This window comes from Pyricularia pennisetigena, chromosome 5 (assembly GCF_004337985.1).
Source record: "Pyricularia pennisetigena strain Br36 chromosome 5, whole genome shotgun sequence".
Classification (NCBI taxonomy): domain Eukaryota; kingdom Fungi; phylum Ascomycota; class Sordariomycetes; order Magnaporthales; family Pyriculariaceae; genus Pyricularia; species Pyricularia pennisetigena.
The window spans coordinates 1,920,987-1,943,370 of record NC_043743.1 but is presented as its reverse complement, the minus strand read 5'-3'; the positions used below and the strand labels follow the sequence as shown (position 1 = coordinate 1,943,370).

The window sequence follows — 22,384 nt, the reverse complement described above, 5'->3', positions numbered from 1 at the left end:
GGGCCTTCCAGGCCCAATTCCAACAAATAAGGGGCCTGAACCCAGCCCAAACGAAATTTTAACCGCTAAATCACAGGCCCAAAACCTGCAATTAAAAGCGTTAACTACGCAAATGGATTAATTTTGAAGGACAATTCAACAGTTAACTACCCTATTAATCCTAAAAAGCGGTAATTTTATTAGTTTTATTAGTAATTCGGAAAACCAACCCGTTACCGCACCTCCTAATCCACCTAGTAACCTAATTTTAGGTGACGGGATAGGTAAAAAACTATCGAAACGGGTATTTTCCTACCCCGAAAATTGTAAATTAATAAAGGCTAGCAATAACGATTTGTGGAAATAGGCGTTAATAATATAATTTAAAGTTATAAAAACAGCGGAATTTATTTCTAACCCTAAAATTGGTTATACCCTACCGCAACACGAGTAATTAATCATATTATTATTTATAAAAAACAATTTAACCAAAAAACCTTTTGAATCCATTGCATAGCATTCCAGCCCCGTAACGGTTTATAAAACCCTGGGAGATAATTATTCCGTTGCACCCGAAATTAGTCGAAATTCACTATATCGGGAATTCCACGCCTTAAATTTTTCGAAATTTATAGGAATAATACCTGAGTTTAACAACCGTTTTAACTTACTTGTTACGACCGGACAGTTGGGCCGGCACCAACAAGGCCAGGCGGGGTCACACCCCTCCTAACGACACACGGAACCCGACCGACAGTGACGGGATTACATAAGGAAAAAGATCACGTAACCTCACGTAACCACCAAAAAAGCGATCTCTTGTAATCTGTAAAACCTCGATTGGGAATTACAAATCAAACGGATGAAAAAAATCACATTTGGAACATAATTTATATAAAATCCGCTTATTACCATATAAATAAATTCGATTTTAAAATTATTTAACAGCAATTAAACTCTAATTAACCTTAATACTAATTTAAAAACGATTATAATTTCACCCCAATTATTAAAAACCCCCGTTACCCAATTAAAACGCTCAATTGTTTTAACTTATTATATTTTACCCTAAAAACAGGTTACCCGATATTTTAATCGTAATATTTTAATTGCTCCTATTTAATATTCTATTTTGAAATATACCGAATAATATCGCCGAAACAATATTTTCCAATAAAACCACCCTTTAAACGCCCTTTACCATTAACGCTCCGATTAACACTAACGCCTTACGTTAAATAGTCGCGACGCTCCAAACAAAAAATCGACAATTCCAGGAACGAATAACCGAATAAATTAATCGAACTAATAGGAATTATATTAAATATTTTTTACCATTACCCTATAATAATACCCCAAATACCCTGCAGGAATTCCTTATAAAAACCCGGGCCTATTTTCATTTTAATAAAACCATTTTCGATAATAACGCAAAAAAGGTTACTTACGCAGCCTCGTTATTAAAAAGCGATGCGTTTACCTGGTTCGAACCAATTTTACGAAATTATTTGAAATATAATAAGGAAAAAAACCGTAAAATGGAAATTAACCGCATTTTCGACAATTACGAAAATTTCGAAAAATGCTTTAAAGGAATATTCGGTAACCCAAACGAAAAACGCACGGTTAAACGTAAATTAATGCGCCTTACCAAAACCAGATCGGTATCCAAATATACCAGTAAATTTCGACAAATTACCGCCAAACTACTATAGGGCCCTGGAACCCTAATAATACGTTTTTATGCGGGATTTAAATAAGAAGTTAAAACCGAATGTATTAAAAAAAAACGACCCGATACCCTAACCGAGTACGTAAAATTAACAGTTAAAATCGATAACCGATTTTACGAACGAAAACTGGAACGACGCGAAAAACGCAACGTATAAAAACCAATTTTGCGATAAACCAATACGGGACGCAAATACTAATACCCTAAACCGTTTCGCCAATATAATATTTCCTACGGAATATATAACGGATTTATAAACTTTAACGCGACCTAATATAAAAAACCTCGTAAAAATCCCAAAAATGGTAAATGTTTTAAATGCGATAAACCAGGATATATAGCCAAATTTTGTCCCCAAAACACTCCGGATTTATACCCCGATTCCAAAAAACCACGAAAATTAAATACCACCACCCATTAATAGACGCAACCGGACCAAACAGTTTAATAAACTGGACCTTATATTATAATAATAATTATATAATCCATAACAGCGTAAAAATGGACGTAAAATGGTACCCATAAAAATTTAAAGGTATTCGGACCCTAACAGTAGGAAACCGCGTATTTATTAAAACCAAACCACCGGTATAATTACGCAAATAAAACGCCAAATTGCCCGAGCCTACGGAATTAAACATTTAAAAAAAATCAGAACTAAGACCATTGGAATAAACCCACCATATCCGGATAATTTAACAAACCCCAACGGACGAATCCAATAATGAATTAAAAAACGAATTTAACGAAAAAAAACTTTATTTTCAAACCCATATAATGCAACAAAAAAAAACAACCCCTATATATAAACAAAACTTATCGACTTATACCGAAACGACCAACTAATGCAATTTCCCGAAATATTATTTCAAATACAAATACAAAACCCCATAGGATTAATTAATCTAATTTTCGGAAATTACCCAATTTTGAATACCAAATATCCCAAATATATAAAAATCTTTTCGGTAAAATGTTTTCGAAACAATTGCGGATTATATTTTAACAAACAAATAATCCACGATTTCTTTCCACGACGACGCAAAATAATCAGTATCCACGAAATATATACCACCACTAAACTATTTAATTGGGAAATTAAAATAAGATTTAATACCGAACCAGCGGTAATTTTCACGCCTTATAACGACTACCCCATGGCATATTATAACCAAAAATAATTCCCATGGTACGAATATACCCGAAATATTTGCAAAATATATATATTAGCTAAAATACAGGTATAGTATAAAATAAAATTACGATAACTAGGACCCGCACCCATAACCAGAATCGTGTGGAACCCTAACGTTAAAAACAACGAAATATTTACGAACGCACGAAAAACGCCTACTTTAACAGGGCACCGATTTAATAAAATTAAAATCAAAAACAGTTATACGCCCCGAAATAAAAAAATAAAAACCCACGACGCGAATCCAGCAAACCAAAAAACTAAAACAGCTAAACGGTATAAAATACCAAACGGTAGTAATAAAAACGGAATAAAAAACCTTAAACGCCACGCAAACCACGAAAGCAGTATACGAATATATATTCCTAAATATACGATTTAATGGAAAACCCATACGAGCGCTTTTTAACAGCGGAGTATAAAATAATTACATTTTTCCAAAAATCGTAAAAAAACGACGAATATTTTGGTAATAAAAAAAGACTATATCGATTGCAAACCGTAAAAAGAAAGGCAGTTTTATACGGGAACGGTATTATCGAAACAGAAGCCGTATATTTTTAGATGGAAAACTATGGACGAAAAGAACAAATTATTTTAAATATTACGGAAATAGGGAATAAAAATATAATTTTAGGAATTTTTTGGTTTAAAAGGAACAACCCCCAAATAAACTGGATTATAGGCCAAATTTAATGGGAAAAACACCTAATTATTAAACGACCTCCAGCATAGCAGGGCTTATATAGGAAATATAAAATACGGAAGGATTAAATAAAATAAATGGCGTATTTATAGGAAGGACGATTAACCCCGGAACCAATATCGGAAAAAAAACAATTATCCACAGGCTAAAACCGATCCAACCACATAATATAAATTACGAAAAAACAGACTAAAAACGGCAAAATCCCAGAAAAATACCAAAATTATATACGATTATTTAACCAAAAACTCGAAATAAGATTACCCGAATACAGTCCGTTCGACCACGAAATACTATTAAAAAAAGGAACCCAACCAAAATTCCATAAAATATACGGTTTAAATCCGACGCAAATGGAAATTTTAAACGAATATTTCGCAGAAAACCTCAGAAAAAACTTTATTAAACCATCAATATTACCAACAGCATACCCAATCCTTTTCGTACTAAAAAACACGGAAAACTACGATTATACGTGGATTATAAACAATTAAACGACATTATAATAAAGAATTATTACCCGCTCCCATTAATAAAAAAATTTGGAAATATGTTTTACTAAATATAATGGTTTACGATATTAAATTTTAAAAAAACATACAATTTAATCCGTATAAAGGAAGGCGAAAAATGGAAAACAGTATTTCGCATTAAACGAAAATATTACAAATACCTGGTAATACTTTTCGGTTTTACCAACGCCCCCGCAATTTTTTAAACCATAATTAGCCACGTTTTTAAGGAATATTTAAATATTTTTGCCGTTATTTACCTGGACGATATCCTTATTGTTTCCGAAACGTTGGGAAAATATAAAAAACACGTTTATACAGTTTTACAGAAACTATATAACGTTAAACTTTTAATTAAACCCGAAAAATGCATTTTTTATAGCAAGCAAATTAATTTCCTAAGATATATTATCGCCCCTGGAAAAATTAGGATGGAAAAATCAAAAATCCAAACAGTAAAGGAATGGCCCTAACCACAGAACGTAAAAAATGTTCGGGCATTTTTTGGATTTATAAACTTTTACAAAAAATTTATTAAAAATTACGGCGCGATCGCCACCCCATTGACCAATATGATTAAAAAAAACCGAAAATTCCAATGGACGGAACGAATACAGCAAATTTCCGAACAACTACGAAATACAATAGCATAAAAACCGATTTTTAAAATATTAAACCCAACGAAATTTTTCGAAATCGAAACCAACGCATTCGATTATATAATCGGAGGACAATTTAACCAACGAAACGAAAAAGGACGCCTGCATTTTTACGCCTTTTTTTTACAAAAATTATATGCATTAAAACTTAATTACCAAATTTACGATAAAAAACTTATAACTATTATCCGAACATTCGAAAAATGGAAACCACAACTATCCAAAACTAAATACGAAATATTAATTTATACGGATTATAAAAACCTAACCCATTTCACCACCAGCAAAATATTAAATAAACAATAAATTAAATGGGTAAAATTCCTATTAAAATTCCATTTTAAAATCATTTACCGAAAAGGAACAAAAGATGGGAGGGCCGACGCCTTTAACTAAAAACCAAATTATAAAAACATAATACCCGAAAAAATACGGAAAGTTTTTACGGTAAACGACAGCGGAAACCTTTTACCAATTTACCGAAATCTTATAACGACCAATACGGTAACCATACCAGAAAAAATACGGAAAATCCACGAAAATAAAGCCCACGGACACCAAAGAATTTCCAAAACATGGAAACGGTTAAAACAGCACCGTAATTGTAAAAAAATACGATAGAAAATACGATAGAAAATACGAAAAAATATTAAAAACTGCGAATTTTGCGCAAAAACCAAATCCGCCAAATATTAATTTTACGGGCTCTTACAACTTTTACCAACCCCTGATAAAACCTGGCAAACCATTACAATAAATTTTATCGTTAAATTACCACCTTCCGAAAAATTATTTATTAAAATTAAATACGATAATATATTAATTATAATGGATAAATATACTAAATATGCTTATTTCCTACTTTATAAAAAAAATAGCAACGCCGAAAAAATTGCTTATACATTCCTACGAATAATTATTAACAATTACGGATAAAGATATATTTTTTACATTAAAATTCTGGATATTTTTAATGGAATAATTAAAGATTAACCACAAATTATTTGTAATATTCCACCCACGGACAAACGGACAAACAAAACGAGCAAACCAAATATTAAAACAATATTTAAAATGTTATATAAACCATAATCAGGATAATTGAGTACGGTTATTACCTATAGCACAACTCGTATATAATAGTTTAAAAAATAAAAATACCAAAATAACCCCGTTTTATACCAATTACGGATTTAACCTTACGGTATATGGAAAACTAAAAACCACGATTACGGTCCCACGAACCGATAAATAAGCAAACGAATTACGAAAACTCCACCAAAAACTCCAACAGGAATTGGAATTCGTACGAAGAAAAATAACCAAATACGCTAACCAATATCGGATAAAAGGACCATTTTTCCAGGAGGGAAATAGCGTTTATTTTATTCGACGCAATATTAAAATACAACGACCGAATAGCAAATTTAATTTTAAAAAGCTTGGACTTTTTAAAATCGACAAAAAAATTAGCGAAACCAATTACAAACTATTATCACCAAAAATTATAAAAATCCACCCAACGTTCCACGTATTATTATTGGAATTAGCACCACCCGGCACCAATATATAAAAAACAATTGAAATCGACGCAAAAAAAAACATACGACGTCGAACGAATATTGGACTATAAACGCAATTACGGTAAAATAAAATACCTTATTAAATGGGAAAACTATGGATACGAAAAAAATATTTGGAAACCTTTTAACCATTTCCAAAATTGCTAAAAACTATTCCGCCAATATTATTAAAAGCTGGATTTGCGAACAAATTAGCCAAAAAAAAGGACGACCCAAAAAAACACCACTTACTATTCCCAAAAATTAAGGATTAACCAGGATTCGAAACTATACCACCGGACGAATTTACAAAAGAAACAATTAATATATACCACGAATTAAAACATACGAGTAAAGCAATTTACCGACCGAATATTACGCAAAAACATTCATTTTATCCAACAAAAAAGGATTTAAAAAACCCATGGGGAAGGACGAAGCCGAAACAAAATTGGAATCCGGAAAAAAACGATTCCAGGGACATTTTAGGAAAAATTTCGGCCGATCGTCGTCGCTCCTCCTGTTTTACCTTTTTACGTTCGATTCGATCCAATTCCTCCAAATTATTAATCCCGCGAAATACAATTCGCATTAGTTTTTTAAACCACAATTTTTTTTATTTTCGCAAACGGAAAAGTTTTAACTCTTTTTCCTAAATCTTTTATTGCTTTACCCAAATATCCTCCTTTAAAACCTCCATTTTAATATTAAATTTGGAATATTACCGACCGATATTGCGCAATTAAATATTTGAAACACCCAATACGTCGAAACCGGAACGGTTAATACGAAAATATTTGATACAGCGAAAGGAATTTTGCGGTAAAATTGCCTAACGTATTATACCGCGGGATTCGTAATAAAAATAAAAAGGTATATCCACAAAAAAAGGAAGGAAAAAAGCGAAAAAAACGTGGCGACGTTTTATCGACGAACGACCAAATTTTAACTTAATCACATAATTAAATATGGCGTAAAGAATTAGCCAGGAAAAAAGGAAAACGAAATAAGGATTAGGAAAATACGGATTATTTAAAAGTTAAAGGGATTTGGCCAAAGGAAAAAAAACCTGATATTACGACCAAATAATTGGGCCGGCACCAATAAGGCCAGGCGGGGTTACACCCCTTTTAACGACATACGGAACCCGACCGACAATAACGGGATTATATAAGGAAAGAGATTACGTAATTTCACGCAACCACCAAAAAAGCGATTTTTAATGATTTGTAAAACTTCGATTGGGAATTATAGATTAAACGGATCAGGAAGATCACATTTGGAATATAGTTTATATAAAACACGTTTATTACTATATAAATAGATTCGATTTTAGGATTGTTTAACAGCAATTAAACTTTAGTTAACCTCAATATTTACTTGAAAAGGATTATAATTTCAACCCAGTTATTAAGAACCCCCGTTACCCAGTTAAGACGCTCAGTTGCTTTAACCCACTGTACTTTACCCTAAGAACAGGTTACCCGATACCTTGATCGTAATATTATTGGTAATTAGATTAGCGAATACCAACGTACAAATTAACCGCGTAAACGTACGAAATCAATACCTACGGGCCCTGGAGGGGATATTCCCTATTTGGACCGAACGCCAACGCAACACCCAACGGGCCCTGCAGGCAATAGGCCAAAATTCGGAAACGTTAAATTTGCAATACCTTATAGCGGACTTTGTATCCGAAAATTCGATTTTAGGCTTTACAACGGTTAAAACCGCTAATTATAGGTTTAAAGGCAAAAAACCGGGTAAAAAAACGCTAAAAAAGGCGCTAAAAAGGAGAATAATGGGCAGGAAAACACCTTTAAATCACGAAAAAAAGTAAAAACTCTAATTCGGATTCTGCTTTTGCAAAAAATATCAAATCCTCCAATTCCAGCGAATTAACCGCTGGAACGTCCATAATTTTTATAAATTTCGAATTATTTACGGGTTCGATTTCAGGTAACGTTAACGAAAGCGCAGCGTATAACGCCCTGGAATAGGAAATTAATTCCGCTATTAGCGGAATTATAAAATTACGTTCGGATTCGGATTCGGAAACCGATACCGGTAAAACGCTAAAACCACAAATTTTAACAGCTAATTTTAAAGCTAAAACGAAACCTGGACGCGGCGTAAAAAGGACCCCTAAACCATGGAAACTAGGTTACCCTACCCTGTACGATACAGGTAATACGCACCATATTTTTGCAAATAAGCAATTTTTTACCGATTATACCCCCGGTTTTACAATCGACATCGATACAGGAGGTGGCCCTATTAGGCATGTAAATACCGGAACTGTAAAAATATAGGTCCGTTACGGTTAAAAAACTAACGAATTTAAAAAGGTTACGTTAAATAACGTTTTATATATCCCCTCGTTTAGAATAAATATCGTTAATAGCTTTATATTTTATAATATAGGGGGCGTATTATTAAAAATTTCCCTGTAGGATAAGGATCGCACAGCGTGGGGACGTTTAAATACCGTTAAACATTTGTTTTGTTTAAAGGTTCAAGGGTGCGATATCCTTATTCGAAATAAACCAAAAATTTCGAATTACGCCTATATAATAAGTAAATATAGCACCGTTTTTAGTATGGCTTTATAAGGGGTTATAAAAGGTTATATAACCCCGTTGGAAGTAAAATTAAATAATATAAGCCCCGAAAATTACGAAAATTATAGAATTTACACCGATTCGGAACCGGAAAAAAATACGGTAACGGAAAAACTAAATCCCGAACAAAATACGGAAATAGCCGTAAATTTACCTATAACGCAGAAATTTAGCGGTAAAAACCCTGAAAATCCACGTAAAATTAGGCCCCGTAAACCCGGTATACCGCTAGGTAACCCTTTTATGCAACCTAATATAAAAGGGATTATTTCCGAAAAAAAGGGGTTTCCCATATAAAAAATCCGTTGTTAAAACCTTTTTTATTATCGGATTTAAAACAGGCCCTTGTAAATTATTTCCTTTTAGGCTTAAAACGGATTACGGACGGTTAATTAACCTGTAAAGGAAACGGAATTACAGGTAATTGTAACGAAATCCAGGCCCAAAAAACCCTGTTATGGCATAGGCGTTTGGGGCATATAGGGTTATTATTGCTAAAAAAAAACCGCTAAAATCACAAAAAGTCTACCTAATGTCGACAAAATTAGGGCAATTACTTATATTGCTTATATTAAAACCATTTTTATTAGGCGTACAAATAAAGTCGCATTCCCTACACCCCCTAATATTTTCGATTTTATAAAAGGTAATATAATAATTTTTAAACCTAATCCTTACAATAAAATACCCGTATTTTTGTTATTAATGGACCGAAAATCACGTTTTCGGTGGTTTATCCCATTAAAAAATAAAGCCGGATTTACGGTTTTAATGGTTATTAAAGGTTTTTTTAAAGTTTCAAAAACTACGTACGGGCGTTACCCCCTAAATTTTCATTTCGATGGGGGGTATAAGGTTAATACAAATTTATAAAATTGGTTTATAAGCAAAAATGTTAATTTTAGCATTTTAAATCCCTATAACCACGGCCAAAACGGATTAACGGAACGGTCCGTTAGGGTTTTTTTGGATAAGTTTCGGTTTACCATTATAGCGGCGGGTTTACTATTATATTTATAATATTATTTATTACCTGCCGTAATTGATTTAGTTAACCGTATAGCGGTAATTAATAGGAATTTAACACTTTACGAGGAATTTTATTCCGAATTCCAACCTGGATTACCGCATAAACCCAATTTAGGGTATTTTCGGGTTATTAGTCCTGTATACCAGGTTATTATACCGCTGAAAAAATGCCAAAAATTTAATAAATTGGTTCCCCGCACCGAAACGGTGAAACTTCTAACCCATTTATCAAATTTTGCAACGTTGGTTTACGCACCCGTTAAACGGGCCGTATATAAAACCTTTACCGTAAAGATTATAAAAGGTATAACCGCTAAAATTTCGCTATTCCAAGGGAAACGCTACAGATTTTAAAGGGGGAAAATACAAATTTAAAAGGGGATTTTAATTCTGAATTTAAAAACGAAATCAACAGCGTTCTAACGGATAATTATCCCCTAAAAACCCCTGAAAATATAGGGTATTCTCCACCGGTTACAAGGCAATTACCACCCGTTACAAGGCAATTACCACCCGTTACAAGGCATTTAAACCCTAAAAATATAGTACCCGCCGGGCTTATACAGCCTACCGTTCGCCCCCCAAAACCTATAACGGTAACGGTACCTAATCCAGTACCTAAAACAACGGAAGTTCCGGTGTTTTCAGCACCTAAAATACAGAATATGGAGTTAAATTCGCAGTTCGAAAACCCAAATTTAATGGATATAAACTACGTGCATTATCTTTGCTTTTAAACCAAAAAAAATAAAAAAAAGCCCACTAAAAATAGTAAACCAAATAATTCCTAACAAGTTTTAAATAACCTTAAAAATGCTAAATAGTTAGCTGCTTTAGCGTACAGATTCGACCAAATCGTTACTGCAAAAACCTTCCGTTTTATCCTTAAAATTAAATTGCCTACAGGTCGTAAACTCGTTTTTACCCGGCCAATATTTAAATTGAAAAAGGATAAAAATAATAAACCTATAAAATATAAAGCTAGGTTTATTATTAGGGGTTTTTTACAGGTCGAAGGCCTCAATTATATCGAAATTTTTGCTAGCACTAATATACCATTTACTTGGCGTATATTATTAGTTATAATTAATGCACAAAATTGGGAAATAAAACAAATCGATTTTATCGGTGCGTTTTTAAATAGTAACCTTACCGACGTAAATATATACTTCCAAATTCCAAACGGTTTTAACGAATGTGTAAAAAATTGTAACCCTATTACCGCTAAAATTTTAATGGAAATGGGTTATAACCCGAAAAAATTGCAGGTTATATAATTGTTAAAGGCGTTATATAGTTTGAAACAGGGTCCAAAAAAATGGCAAAACAAATTTAAAAACCTATTTTTTAAAAAGGGTTTTAAACCATTAATCTCTAATCCCGTTATCTTTTATAACGTTAAATCCAAACATTTTATCGTTACTTTTGTAAACGATTGCCTGCTAATAGGTCCTAAATTGCAATATATTTAGGATTTAAAAGCCCGTTTTAATAAAATATACGCGTTGGAAAACAGGGGCCCTGCAACCTATTTTTTAGGCGTTTAAATTATAAAAAATAGGTTTAAACGCCTATTTTAACTCCATTAAAGTTAATATATAAAGGAAATATTAACAACGTTCGGATTAGCTAATTTCAAACCTATATTTATTCCCTTACAACCGGGTATGCTAAAATATAGCGGGGGTAAACCCGTAAATGCGTTGGAAATTAAATTATTATAGCGTATTATCGGTACCCTTATATATTTAATGCTATTAACGCGCCCGGATATCGGTTTTACGGTTAAATGGTTTTCACGTTTTTTAACAAAAACCATTATAATCCATTTAACGGCAGCTTAAAACCTATTACGTTATTTAGCGGGTGTTAAATTCTTATTTATTTGTTACGGAAATAAAATATTTAAAGCCGAATTACCACCCAATTTATTAATAGGGGGTTTTAAAGGTTTAAAATTATTAGGTTTTAATAATAGCGATTTTGCCGGGGTTAGGGAAAATTTAAAATCCATTTACGGATATTTGTATACTTTATTTGGGGGCCTTATAACGTGGAAATGCAAAAAAGTTAATATTATAGCTTTAAGTATTCCAAAAACTGAAACCGATACCTTAACGGAAGCCCTGCGTAAAGTACAATGGTTTAAAAACTTATTTATAAAGATTTAATTACCTATAAAAGGCCTTATTGCAATATTTGGAAATAATACAGGTTTTATAGCTAACGTATATAATCCTACGCACCACCAACGTATTAAATATACGTTATTAAAATTTTATTACGTACGGGAATTAATTATAAAAGGATTAATAATTTTAAAATACATGGAATCCAAATAAATGCCCGCTAATAACCTAATAAAACCTTTAACGTTTCCAATTTATAAGGTTTTTTTAAAGTTTATAAGGTTTAAACCCCTAAAAACTTAGTTTTTACCTACTGAATTTTAGGGTATTAAATTAATTCGTTAATTAATTACCTATTACATTTCTTTTATTTGCAAATATTGGATTTTTGTTAGCCCAATACCGGCCGTATTACCCGAATTTATCCTGTATAGGTTAATTAATAAACAATTTATACCGACTTTATACCAAAAATTGAATTAAAATTGAAAAAGTTCGTGTTTTGGGCGATTTACGCATTCGAAATACCCCATATAATATGCCTAACTTGGATTATTACCAACGAATAGCCGAATTAACTACCTGGTTTAATAATTAATTCCGTGGGTTAATATTATGCAAATCGGGGGTTTGAATCCGGGGGTTGTTACAATTTTTGGGGTTTTTTCCAATTCGGGGGTTCGTCCATTTCGGAGGTTAGAGGTCGGTATAAAGGGCTTAGTTATCCAGGGGGTTTATATCGGGAATTCGAATCGGGTTGGGATACAAGAGGGATCCTTTTTTTTTAAGGTTTTATTTTTATGTATTTCTTTTGTCCGATTTCATGTAAGTAATAGCAAAAAAAAGGGGGTGTTAATTATATGCGTTATTTAACATGTAATAGGTCCACTTTTATTTATACATAAACGACAATAAATAGTGCTGAAGTGGGGCTGTTGGGGCTGTCGGATCTTTTATTATATTTTGTGTATATAGTGTAGGAGTTGCGATTTAAAGTCAGCGAATGGGGTTTTACCCTGTACCGGGTCTTATACCCACCCTGCACTTACGAATTAACTACCTTATATTTAGTTGAAATTTTCACCAAATTAGCAAATCAATGCGAACCCAAAAATGATTTATATGGAAATAAAGGTGTTTTTTCAACAACGTATATAAAATAATTTTTCAGAAAATCGTGTGCGGCACCGGAACGCTTTCTGGCGTGCGGACCTAGTCTCAAAACTTATCACTGAAGCCCAAAGCTCCACAATTGATCCACTCCGTTCGCTTCGCTCCACTTCGTAGCTCAATTGCGGTTTTGCAATATATTTGTGGGTCTATCCAAAGAACGCTTTGGTTCAGGTTTAAGGACAATTTGTCGATTGTCGCCGTTTATGGCGGTATTTTTGGCCTTTTTTAAACCGAAACTCCTTTATTATTCCAAAAACACGCATAATATTAAAAAAATAAAATATCGTTGAAAATAGCGTTTAATACCGTTATTAGCAGCGATTTAATTTATTTTTTTATTTGTTAGAATGGCCGAATTCGATACCACCTGCCCTTAATCCGTTCATGGCGGTACTGTTTTTTCGATTTTTTTTCGATTTTCGATTTTCTTTAATATTATTTTTAATTTTTGACCCAATTTTATAATTTTTGCACGTGGAGGGTCGTATATATCTATATATCGTTATATTAAACTTTTGTGCATATATTGTACTATATAAGCAGTTAAATAAGCGGATAGGCGAAGTATATACTTTTTATATATAATTTACAATCGAAACTCGTTTATATTTTTACCAATTTTCACGATAATGAAACCAAAATTTCAAAGATTCGATTACGTATATAAACAAACGTCCAAATTTAATCCTATTAATAGTATTGGGTTGAAAAACTGTATAATAAAAAGGAAATGCTAAATATGCATTTTATAAATCTTTTTGCTTTATTTGATTAATTTTATATTATTTTTGTTTCGCAGCCAGATTTTGTGGTTTTTGCACGTGCGGGGTGGCATATATGTATCTAATATAATGCTACATTTTGGTACGTATGTCTAATTATATAAGCCGTTAAATATGCGGATAGGTAAAGTGTATTTAATTTTATATATATTTTACAATCGAAATGCTTTTACATTTTTACCAATTTTCATATTAATAAAACCAAAATTTGAGGAAATAGATAATGTATATAAGCAAACGTCAACGTAAAACCCGATCTATAATACCGGCCCTTTTTGTTTTTTTATATAAAAAAATGCTAAATTTGTATTATTTTTATATTTATTGCTTTATTTCATTAAATAAAATTTATAAAAAAAAAGTAAACTAGGATTTTTTAATAAATTGATAAAAAAATGCCTAAATTAAACTTTCTTTCAATTTCACCAATATTTGCGTAAATTATTTAGGTTTTTAACAAAATGTTAATTAATATAAAAATATTAATAAAACCTTTGTTTCAATCGATAATTGCATGCATTTTGCCGTATTAGGTCTGCTAAGCTATAAATACTGTAACTAAAATTAAAATTAATATTATATACTATTATTCAAAATAAAAATTAAATATAATGAAAAATTACAAATTTTACTTAATATTTCAATATCTTTTCAAACACAGTGGTTATAAAAACGCGGCCGGCATTTAAATAATCAATAAACTCCAATCAATTTAACGCAAATTACTATATATTTTTATAATTTGTATTTATTCTTTTATACGAATATTCAATTACATGCTATAGGTATACTATTTTCTTTTACCATTATAATGCGAATATATTGTATATACCCGCTACAAACGGCAAAATACCACAAATTATCCTTATATTAATAAAATAATCATTGGCGATATCGTAATATTAAATATATTATTAATAATACCGTTATAAACGGCGAAATGCGACAAATTATCGTTGGTGGTACCGCTATAAACGGCGAAATGCGACAAAATGTCCTCAAATTAGAACGAGCGCGATCTTTTCGGCCAATGTAATTGGTCGAAAAGCCATATGGCTAAAAGGTATACGGAGCGTTCGGTCCCCACTGCGAAGCAGGGCGGTCTAGTCTAAGCACTAAAACTAGTTTTTAAAACCGATATTATAAATTGGGTGGGATTTGGACGTTTGTTTACATACATAATCGAATCTGTGAAACTTTGGTTTTATTATCGTTAAAACTGGTAAAAATATAAGCGAGTTTCGATTGTAAATTATATATTAAAAGGTATATACTTTGCCTGTCCGTTTATTTAACTGTTTATATAATGTGGTATATGCACCAAAATTTATTATAACGATATATATATATATATATATATATATATATATATACGACCCTCCACGTGCAAAAATTATAAAATTTGGTCAAAAATGAAAAATAATATTAAAAAAGATCGAAAATCGAAAAAAAAGTCGAAAAAACAATACCGCCATAAACGGATTAAGGGCAGGTGGTATCCAATTCGGCCATTATAATAAATAATAAAATAAATTAAATCGCTGCTAATAGCGGTATTTAACGCTATTTTCAACGATATTTTCTTTTTTCAATATTTTACGTAATTGTGGAATAATAAAGGAGTGTCGGTCGAAAAAAGGCCAAAAATACCGCCATAAACGGCGAAAATCGACAAATTATCCTCAGACCTGAACCAAAGTGTTTTTTGGATGGACCCACAGGTACATTGCAAAGCCGCAATTGAGCCACGAAGTGGAGCGAAGCGAACGGAGTGGATCAATTGTGGAGCTTTGGGCTTCAGGGATGAGCCCTGAGACTACGTAAATGGCAGGTCCCCAGAGGATTTTATTGCCCTTCGCCTTCGTTATGAGACTTTCTTTTGACAAGGCACAAGGACGTATGCTGACTACTACTTGTTTTAAACTGCAAACGTCCTTTAGGCTTTTTCCCTTCTACTGCAGCTTTTACCGAGACGAAACTTTGCAGCAAATACAGCAACGAATGCAAACACAACGCAACCGCCGAATCAAACGTCAAGGCGGGATGGTCCAGCTCTTGCAGGCTTCGGAGCCAGAATAGCAGAGATTACAGCATGAAAATGAATTCTGAGATGTAACCAAGTTGACAATTTACCCTCAACCGCTTTGCTACCAGCGCAGTGTTGAATGCCCAAGGACTTTTTACGAGCAGACACAAGCAGGTTACGGCGGAATAGCATACCTAAGAATAGTTGTTTGCACACTCCAGCAGGAGGAACCAGCTCCCTTCACGCGATCTCGCCCTCTTCTAGTTCGGCATTAACAGCTTCGAGTGGGTTCGGCGCCCTCATCTTGACCAGGCTCTCCGCTCGCAGCTGCGCGAGCTTCTCGACAAAGTCTGCCTGGACCATCCGCCCCAAGAGGTCGAGCAGATGATCCGGGCCCAGGCCCTGCAGCACCTTGAAGCTGCCGGCGGCCATCTTGGTGGCCCTCACCTGGCGGAGCAGATGGGCCGAGTCGTCGGTCAGCTGGGCCTCGATGCGCGACCGGACGCCGTAGCGGAACGAAAAGGGCTCCGTCAGGTGCACGCAGGCGTTACCCTTGGCGCCGACGCGGCCGTGGTGGATCTGGTCGTCGCGCAGCAGCACGGGCGCGTCCTCGCTCTCGCCGTCGGCCACGCAAAACAGCCGCCCGTACACCCCGTTCGCCGGCCCCGGGATCCCGACCCGGCGGTCCATGACGTCCATGTACTCGGGGATCTCGCGGCTCGACTTTTTGGACAGCCCCGCGCCGTTGCACGTGTAGATGGGCAGCGCGACGAACGACGCCTCGTTGCACTCGACCACGATGAACTTGCGGTGCTTGGAGTAGACGCGGCCGCAGTGGAGGGTCGCGGTCGTGTACGCCGGGTCGTCGGGCTTCCCCGCCGCCGTGTGGTGCGCCGTGGTGAAGACGGTGCCGAAGCTGAAGGCGCTCCTGCGGTATTTGCGGTCGCCTAGGCGCTGGCAGCGGGACGGGTCGCTTTGGAGGTTCTCGAGGACGTCTCCGAACTTCCTGCCGCGGCCAGACGGACTGCTCGAGTCCAGCGGCGTGGTCGAAGGCTCGCCGGTGGCATGTTCCTTGGCCTTGGGCCTGGTGCTGCCAAAGCTGTGAATGCTGTTTCGGGTGCGCGCTGTGCCGTTGAACCTCACCCTCTCAGCAACGCTCCTGGTTGGCTCAACGTTGGTCTGGCTGCGAGATCCGTGCGGATCGTCACGTCCAACCCTGCGGTCGTGGTGGTTGCTGTTAGCCGCACCCTGAGTCCCGTGCCCCTGGGTACGCTTACTGACCCTGTACTTGTCGACGCCGGCGGCGGCTCTGGACACAAGTCCACTGAAACCCGTGCGCATGTGCATACCCGGCGTGAAAGGCATCGTGTACACTCGTCAAGTGTCTTTGTCGTTAAAACTGTAGGGGGAAAATAGTGCCTGAGTATACCGAGTGAACTCAACGGCTCTCAGTAGCAGGAATGTTCAAAGTTTTGTTGCTTACGGTTCAATCTCTGCTATTGAGGAAGATCTGCGACAAACTGGGGTATTTGACTTGTCGCATTTCCGTTGTCGTGTTCCTGACGAGGCCCCATACAATGACATTTGTTCCGATGGGACAAAGAATTTGGCATCAGCAATACATCATTATACTTGGGATCAGGCAACAAAGAAATTCCAAGCGAATATGGAGGGAAGCCTGAGATATTCTCCCCCTTGACAGTAGGCTTTGTCCCCGAAGCCCGAGATCGAGAGTAAATTGGGATGAAATTCCTTTGTTCAACATATCCAGTGTCTCATGACCACAACACGTGCCATAGAAGCTCTGGAAGAAAAAAAAAGGGGGGAGCTTGATAAAAGACTGCTCCCGACTGCGGCAAAAGGAGCCCAAAAGCACAAAGATACGGGGACAAAGACGCTCCTTGGAACCTCATAAAACTCGAGCAGCCTGCATCTGTCAACGAGTCTGGAGGGGATTTTGGCCCATTTAGCTTCTTTTCCAAGCAGAATCTTATCATTATCATCATCTTCAACCAAGCACCTCCCAGCCCACACCATGGACATGACATTTGCTCAACATCTGCCGCTCTACATGAGCCCCCGAAGTAAGGTTCATCATTCTGTACAACTCACCACCTACCTCACCGTCCTTGCACGCTTGCTAACGGGTGGCATGGAATATAGCATTGCAAATGATCCTCGTCTAGCTCAACGGCGTCGAGCCTGGACGCCCACCCGCTGGGCCCGAGCACGACGGCGTGAGGGGGCGAGTACGAGGTCTCGGGCTGCCGCTACTCGTCAACCCTAAGAAACTCTCCGAGAGGCCAATGAATCGGTCCTGCGGCGACTCGGCTTCCGCCGTGGCCGCCGGTCAGAGGCGCACGGCGCTTTGAGCTTTTGCCGTCTCGGGCGCCTGCGATTCCGTCCAAGAATCCAGCGCGACTCGAGAGGCGTCCCGCTCGTCGATGGACATGAGAGGAAGTAAGACATGTTTTTACTGTTGGATGGTCTAGTGGGACGTTGGTGTTGTTTAATGTCATTGTTGAAGCTCCAAGAGAGGGAAACTATAGGTTGGAATATTGTGAAGCGGAAGGTGTGTATAGCTAATGGATGAAGACTCTATCCGATTTACTTTTATGCTTCATAAACGGAGACGCAGCTCAGCCGGGTTGTCATTTTGAAGCCCATTGTTCTTGGTTGCGCGTCCATGCTTAGACCATGCAAATCGTGTTGGAAAGCTTGTTCAGTAAACGAGTATATGCGCTGGAGCCCACGACGCCATCGGTCGCACCAGTGGTAGAATTTTGCTTCAACACTTAGTTCTGGAGAACAATGCTGAAGCTGAGCTCAGCGTGCCAAGACATCCATCAGCTCCCATAGCGCGGTCGGTGGATCCGGATACCGTGAAACGAGGAGCTTTACAGGCCCGCTCCAGGTATCCCGGTTCTGTGCTGGCCTGCCGCTGGGAGCTAGGGCAGGATGAACATGAGCTAGTCTGGGAGCATCGCGAATTTATATATACCACATGAGCTCTGTTACATACAAAAATCAGTCTTTGCAGACGCATCTGCCATCTCAAGGGACACAAAAGAAAGAAAAGAAGGGGGAAAAAGGGCAAAAGGAAAAGAAGAGCAAAAAAAAAAAACTGTCACTTAAACCCCGGCCATGCCAGCCTCGGCATAAAAATATGCCCTCCTACCAAATAACGGCCCAGCCACTTTGTAGTGCAATTGGCCGTTTATATGTAGCTCTGTGACATGGAGGCGGCGCCTAAAACTAGCAAAAAAAAAAAAAAAAAAAAAAAAAAAAAAAAAGGCTCCATGTAAAACGTCAAGGTTCTATGGACGGGACTTTACAGGGGTGCAAGATGCCAAGGTTGCTTCTAGACATCCACTCAGACAGTCAGACTAAGCACCCATTGCTCGAATGTGGATCTCGGAGGCTCTCCGCTGGGCCAGCCGGCCAAAGCACCTTGGGTCTTTTTTCTCTTTTTGCTTTTTGAACGTATGATGTGAATATCTTTGCGGTGGAAGATGATCAGCCCTTGGCATGTAACCGACTCTGGTTGCCTCTTGAGCGGTTCACTGCCAGCATGTAAAGTTATGTTTAACCACGGCCTTGATGTCATTTTTTTTTTCCTTTTTTTAATTTGCACTGGTAATCCGCGTTTATGATATACATACCTTTCGGAAGTGGATGAGACATTCGAAAAGCATATTGGCACGTCTGCTTGCAAGGGTCCGCATGCCAGGTCTAGGACCAATGAGATGTCCTCCCCTGGCATTTGGTCGGATAAAGTAGAGGTCACTAAAGAAATGCAGGGACCCGGGATACATGCATACAAGGTCAAACCTGAACTTGGGAATTCGACATGGCGTGGGGGGGTTTGTACTACATAGACGTAAAAAAATCTTTTCTTTTTTTGTTGACGTTTCAAGCAAACAAGCACGGCCAACGGCGACATGGGCAGAGGGCAGTGGGCAGTGGGCAGAAATACGATCTAGCCATCGGCCACAAGAACGCGCCGTCGTTGGTCTACTCGCTCCGATAACAAGACACGGGCTTTTGTCTCGGATGCAAGAAGCTCCCTGCCGTCCTCCGGATACATCGGCTGTGCGCACCTCGGCTACAAAGTGCGCGGGTTTGTTACCGAACCAGCGCCACGAATGTTGCCTGGGCTAAAAAAGCACGTTAGTATGTTTTTTTTAGGGCATCTATCTGAAAAGTTGACAAGGTGGACGTTTGTTGGCGTCATTTGGCGTCGACCATGATACAAAGGGCAATACATGGGCATCGAAAGGGGGGCGTCCAATCATTCCATTTCACATTGCCAACGAGCTAATTGGCAGTCAGTCAACTTGGGGCGAACTTTTAATCATGTTCCACGCGGTTACTTGCACCTTTGACCTTCCAAACAACCATTCACGACATCTAGACTAGATCCAGCCCCTGCTTCGTATTCTTGTCAGGTCCAAGTACAAACAAAACCCGACTTTAGAAAGAAGAAGGGAAAAAAAAACGTGACGGACGCTAGACGAGTGATTTGTCAGACTAAAAGGGCCGCTAAGAGAGCCAGCTGCGATCTAACAAGAACCTAATGGCAGAAAATTGGGTTCAGGTGGCTGCATGCATTTCCGTCATGGTTGGCGGCCCCTTTCTGTTCTTGGCGGGGGAGAGACACCAAAAATGCAAAAGGAACCAGCGAAAAAAGAAGAAGAAGAAGAAGCAACAAACCCAAAAAAGTCACCGTCTTTATTTTTTGTTCAAACTTCTGCCACTTCCTGAAAGTTGAACTGCAAAACGACCTTTGAGCGCACCGAAAAAGAAAAGAGTCATCATCACACACAACCGTCCAGAGTGTGCTTCTTGTAAATCTTGCACATACCCGGCATGGGTCCTCCTACGAACTTGGAGCTCAACGCCAAGCGGGAGGAGCACTGCATACAAGTGACCCCCGAGCGAAAATATGTCAGTTGAGCATTTGAAAGCCAGAAGAAGCAACAAGAAACCGATTTGCTTGGTTAAGAAGAAAGAAAATACTGACATGGTTTTTTTTTTTTTTTTTTTCCCTTCCATTTCTTCCTAGTATCGTTATGGAGATACCTGGGTCAAACGAAGCCTCAAGCCCTCCGAGTGGCAGAAGCACGGCGGGTACATGTTTGTGCCCAAGTTCAGCACCGAGAGGGTACTGAACGAAGGGGCGTGCCTGGCGTTTCTGGCCGAGCACACCGAGATACCGGTGCCGCGACTGTACGCGTGCTTTGAGGACGACGGGGCCGCGTACCTCATCACCGAGTTCGTCGAGGGCACGCCCATGAGCCAGCTGCCGCCAGAGCAGCAGAAGCACGTCGTGGTGGAGCTGGAGCAGCACCTGGCCACGCTCAAGGATATTGCGTCTGCGAACTGGGGAGGGCCTACAGGATATGTGAGATTTGCAGATTTTCTTTTTTTTTAATTCGTTAATACCTGAGAAGAGACACCAGCTAAACATTTGGACGAATAACAAAAAAAAAAAAAAAGGTCCTGCCCCCTTACCGCGTCATGAGGAGATCCAAAGGCCACCCGTGGCACATGCGACGGCGCGACGACGACAGCCTCGTGTTTTGCCACAACGACCTCTCGGCCAGCAACGTCCTCGTGGACCCCTACACGCTCAAGATCAACGCCATCGTCGACTGGGAGTACGCGGGCTTCTACCCGCCCGAGTTCGACAGCCCCTTTTACCTGCGCGCGGGGCCCCCGGTGGCGCTGCAGGGCGAGTACGACGACGTGGACGAGCTCTGCCGCATCATCGACTCGGAGCGCGTCTACCTCGAGAACCAGCAGCACACCGCCCCGCAGACGCCCGTGACGCCGTACGGTCCGCCCGGCGCTCGGGGGTCTGGTCAGTCGGCTGCCGGGTCGAATGGCCAGCATCCGCAGCAGCAGCAGCAGCAGCAGCAACAACAACAACAACAGCAGACGGGAGGGGGCCCGAACGGTGGGCCGATGAGGAAACCGGGACCGCCTCCGCAGGCGCAGTTTGCGCACCAGGGCAACAACCAGAACGGAGGGCACGGAGGGCAACAGCAGCAGCAACAACAACAACAACAACAACAGGGCATGGGAGGGCGGCCGTTCTTGGGTCCCGGGGCATCGTTCACGGCGCAGCGGTCCATCAGCCCCGGACTGCATGCGCAACGTGCCGTGAGCCCTGGGCTTCATGCTCAGCGCTCGGTGAGTCCCGGTGTTGCGCACGGGTACGGTGGACAGAAGGAAAATGGTGGGCAGAACGGGCATTATAACGGAAGCGGGCCT

General features: G+C 38.3%; 2 protein-coding genes across 2 annotated transcripts; one reads left to right on the top strand and one right to left on the bottom strand.

The window, feature by feature from the left end:
* Window positions 1-16,348: 16,348 nt before the first annotated feature.
* Window positions 16,349-17,473, bottom strand: PpBr36_08530 (uncharacterized protein; the record flags this gene model as incomplete). Its single annotated transcript, XM_029895659.1, has 1 exon — window positions 16,349-17,473. One exon carries the CDS (start codon window positions 17,471-17,473, stop codon window positions 16,349-16,351), a length of 1,125 nt encoding a protein of 374 aa, XP_029747191.1.
* A 3,504-nt stretch (window positions 17,474-20,977) lies between these two features.
* On the top strand, window positions 20,978-22,369 carry PpBr36_08528 (uncharacterized protein; the record flags this gene model as incomplete). Its single annotated transcript, XM_029895658.1, has 3 exons — window positions 20,978-21,055; window positions 21,174-21,512; window positions 21,608-22,369. Coding segments are annotated over 3 exons (1,179 nt in total), but the record flags the coding sequence as incomplete, so codon positions are not given.
* Window positions 22,370-22,384: the final 15 nt, after the last annotated feature.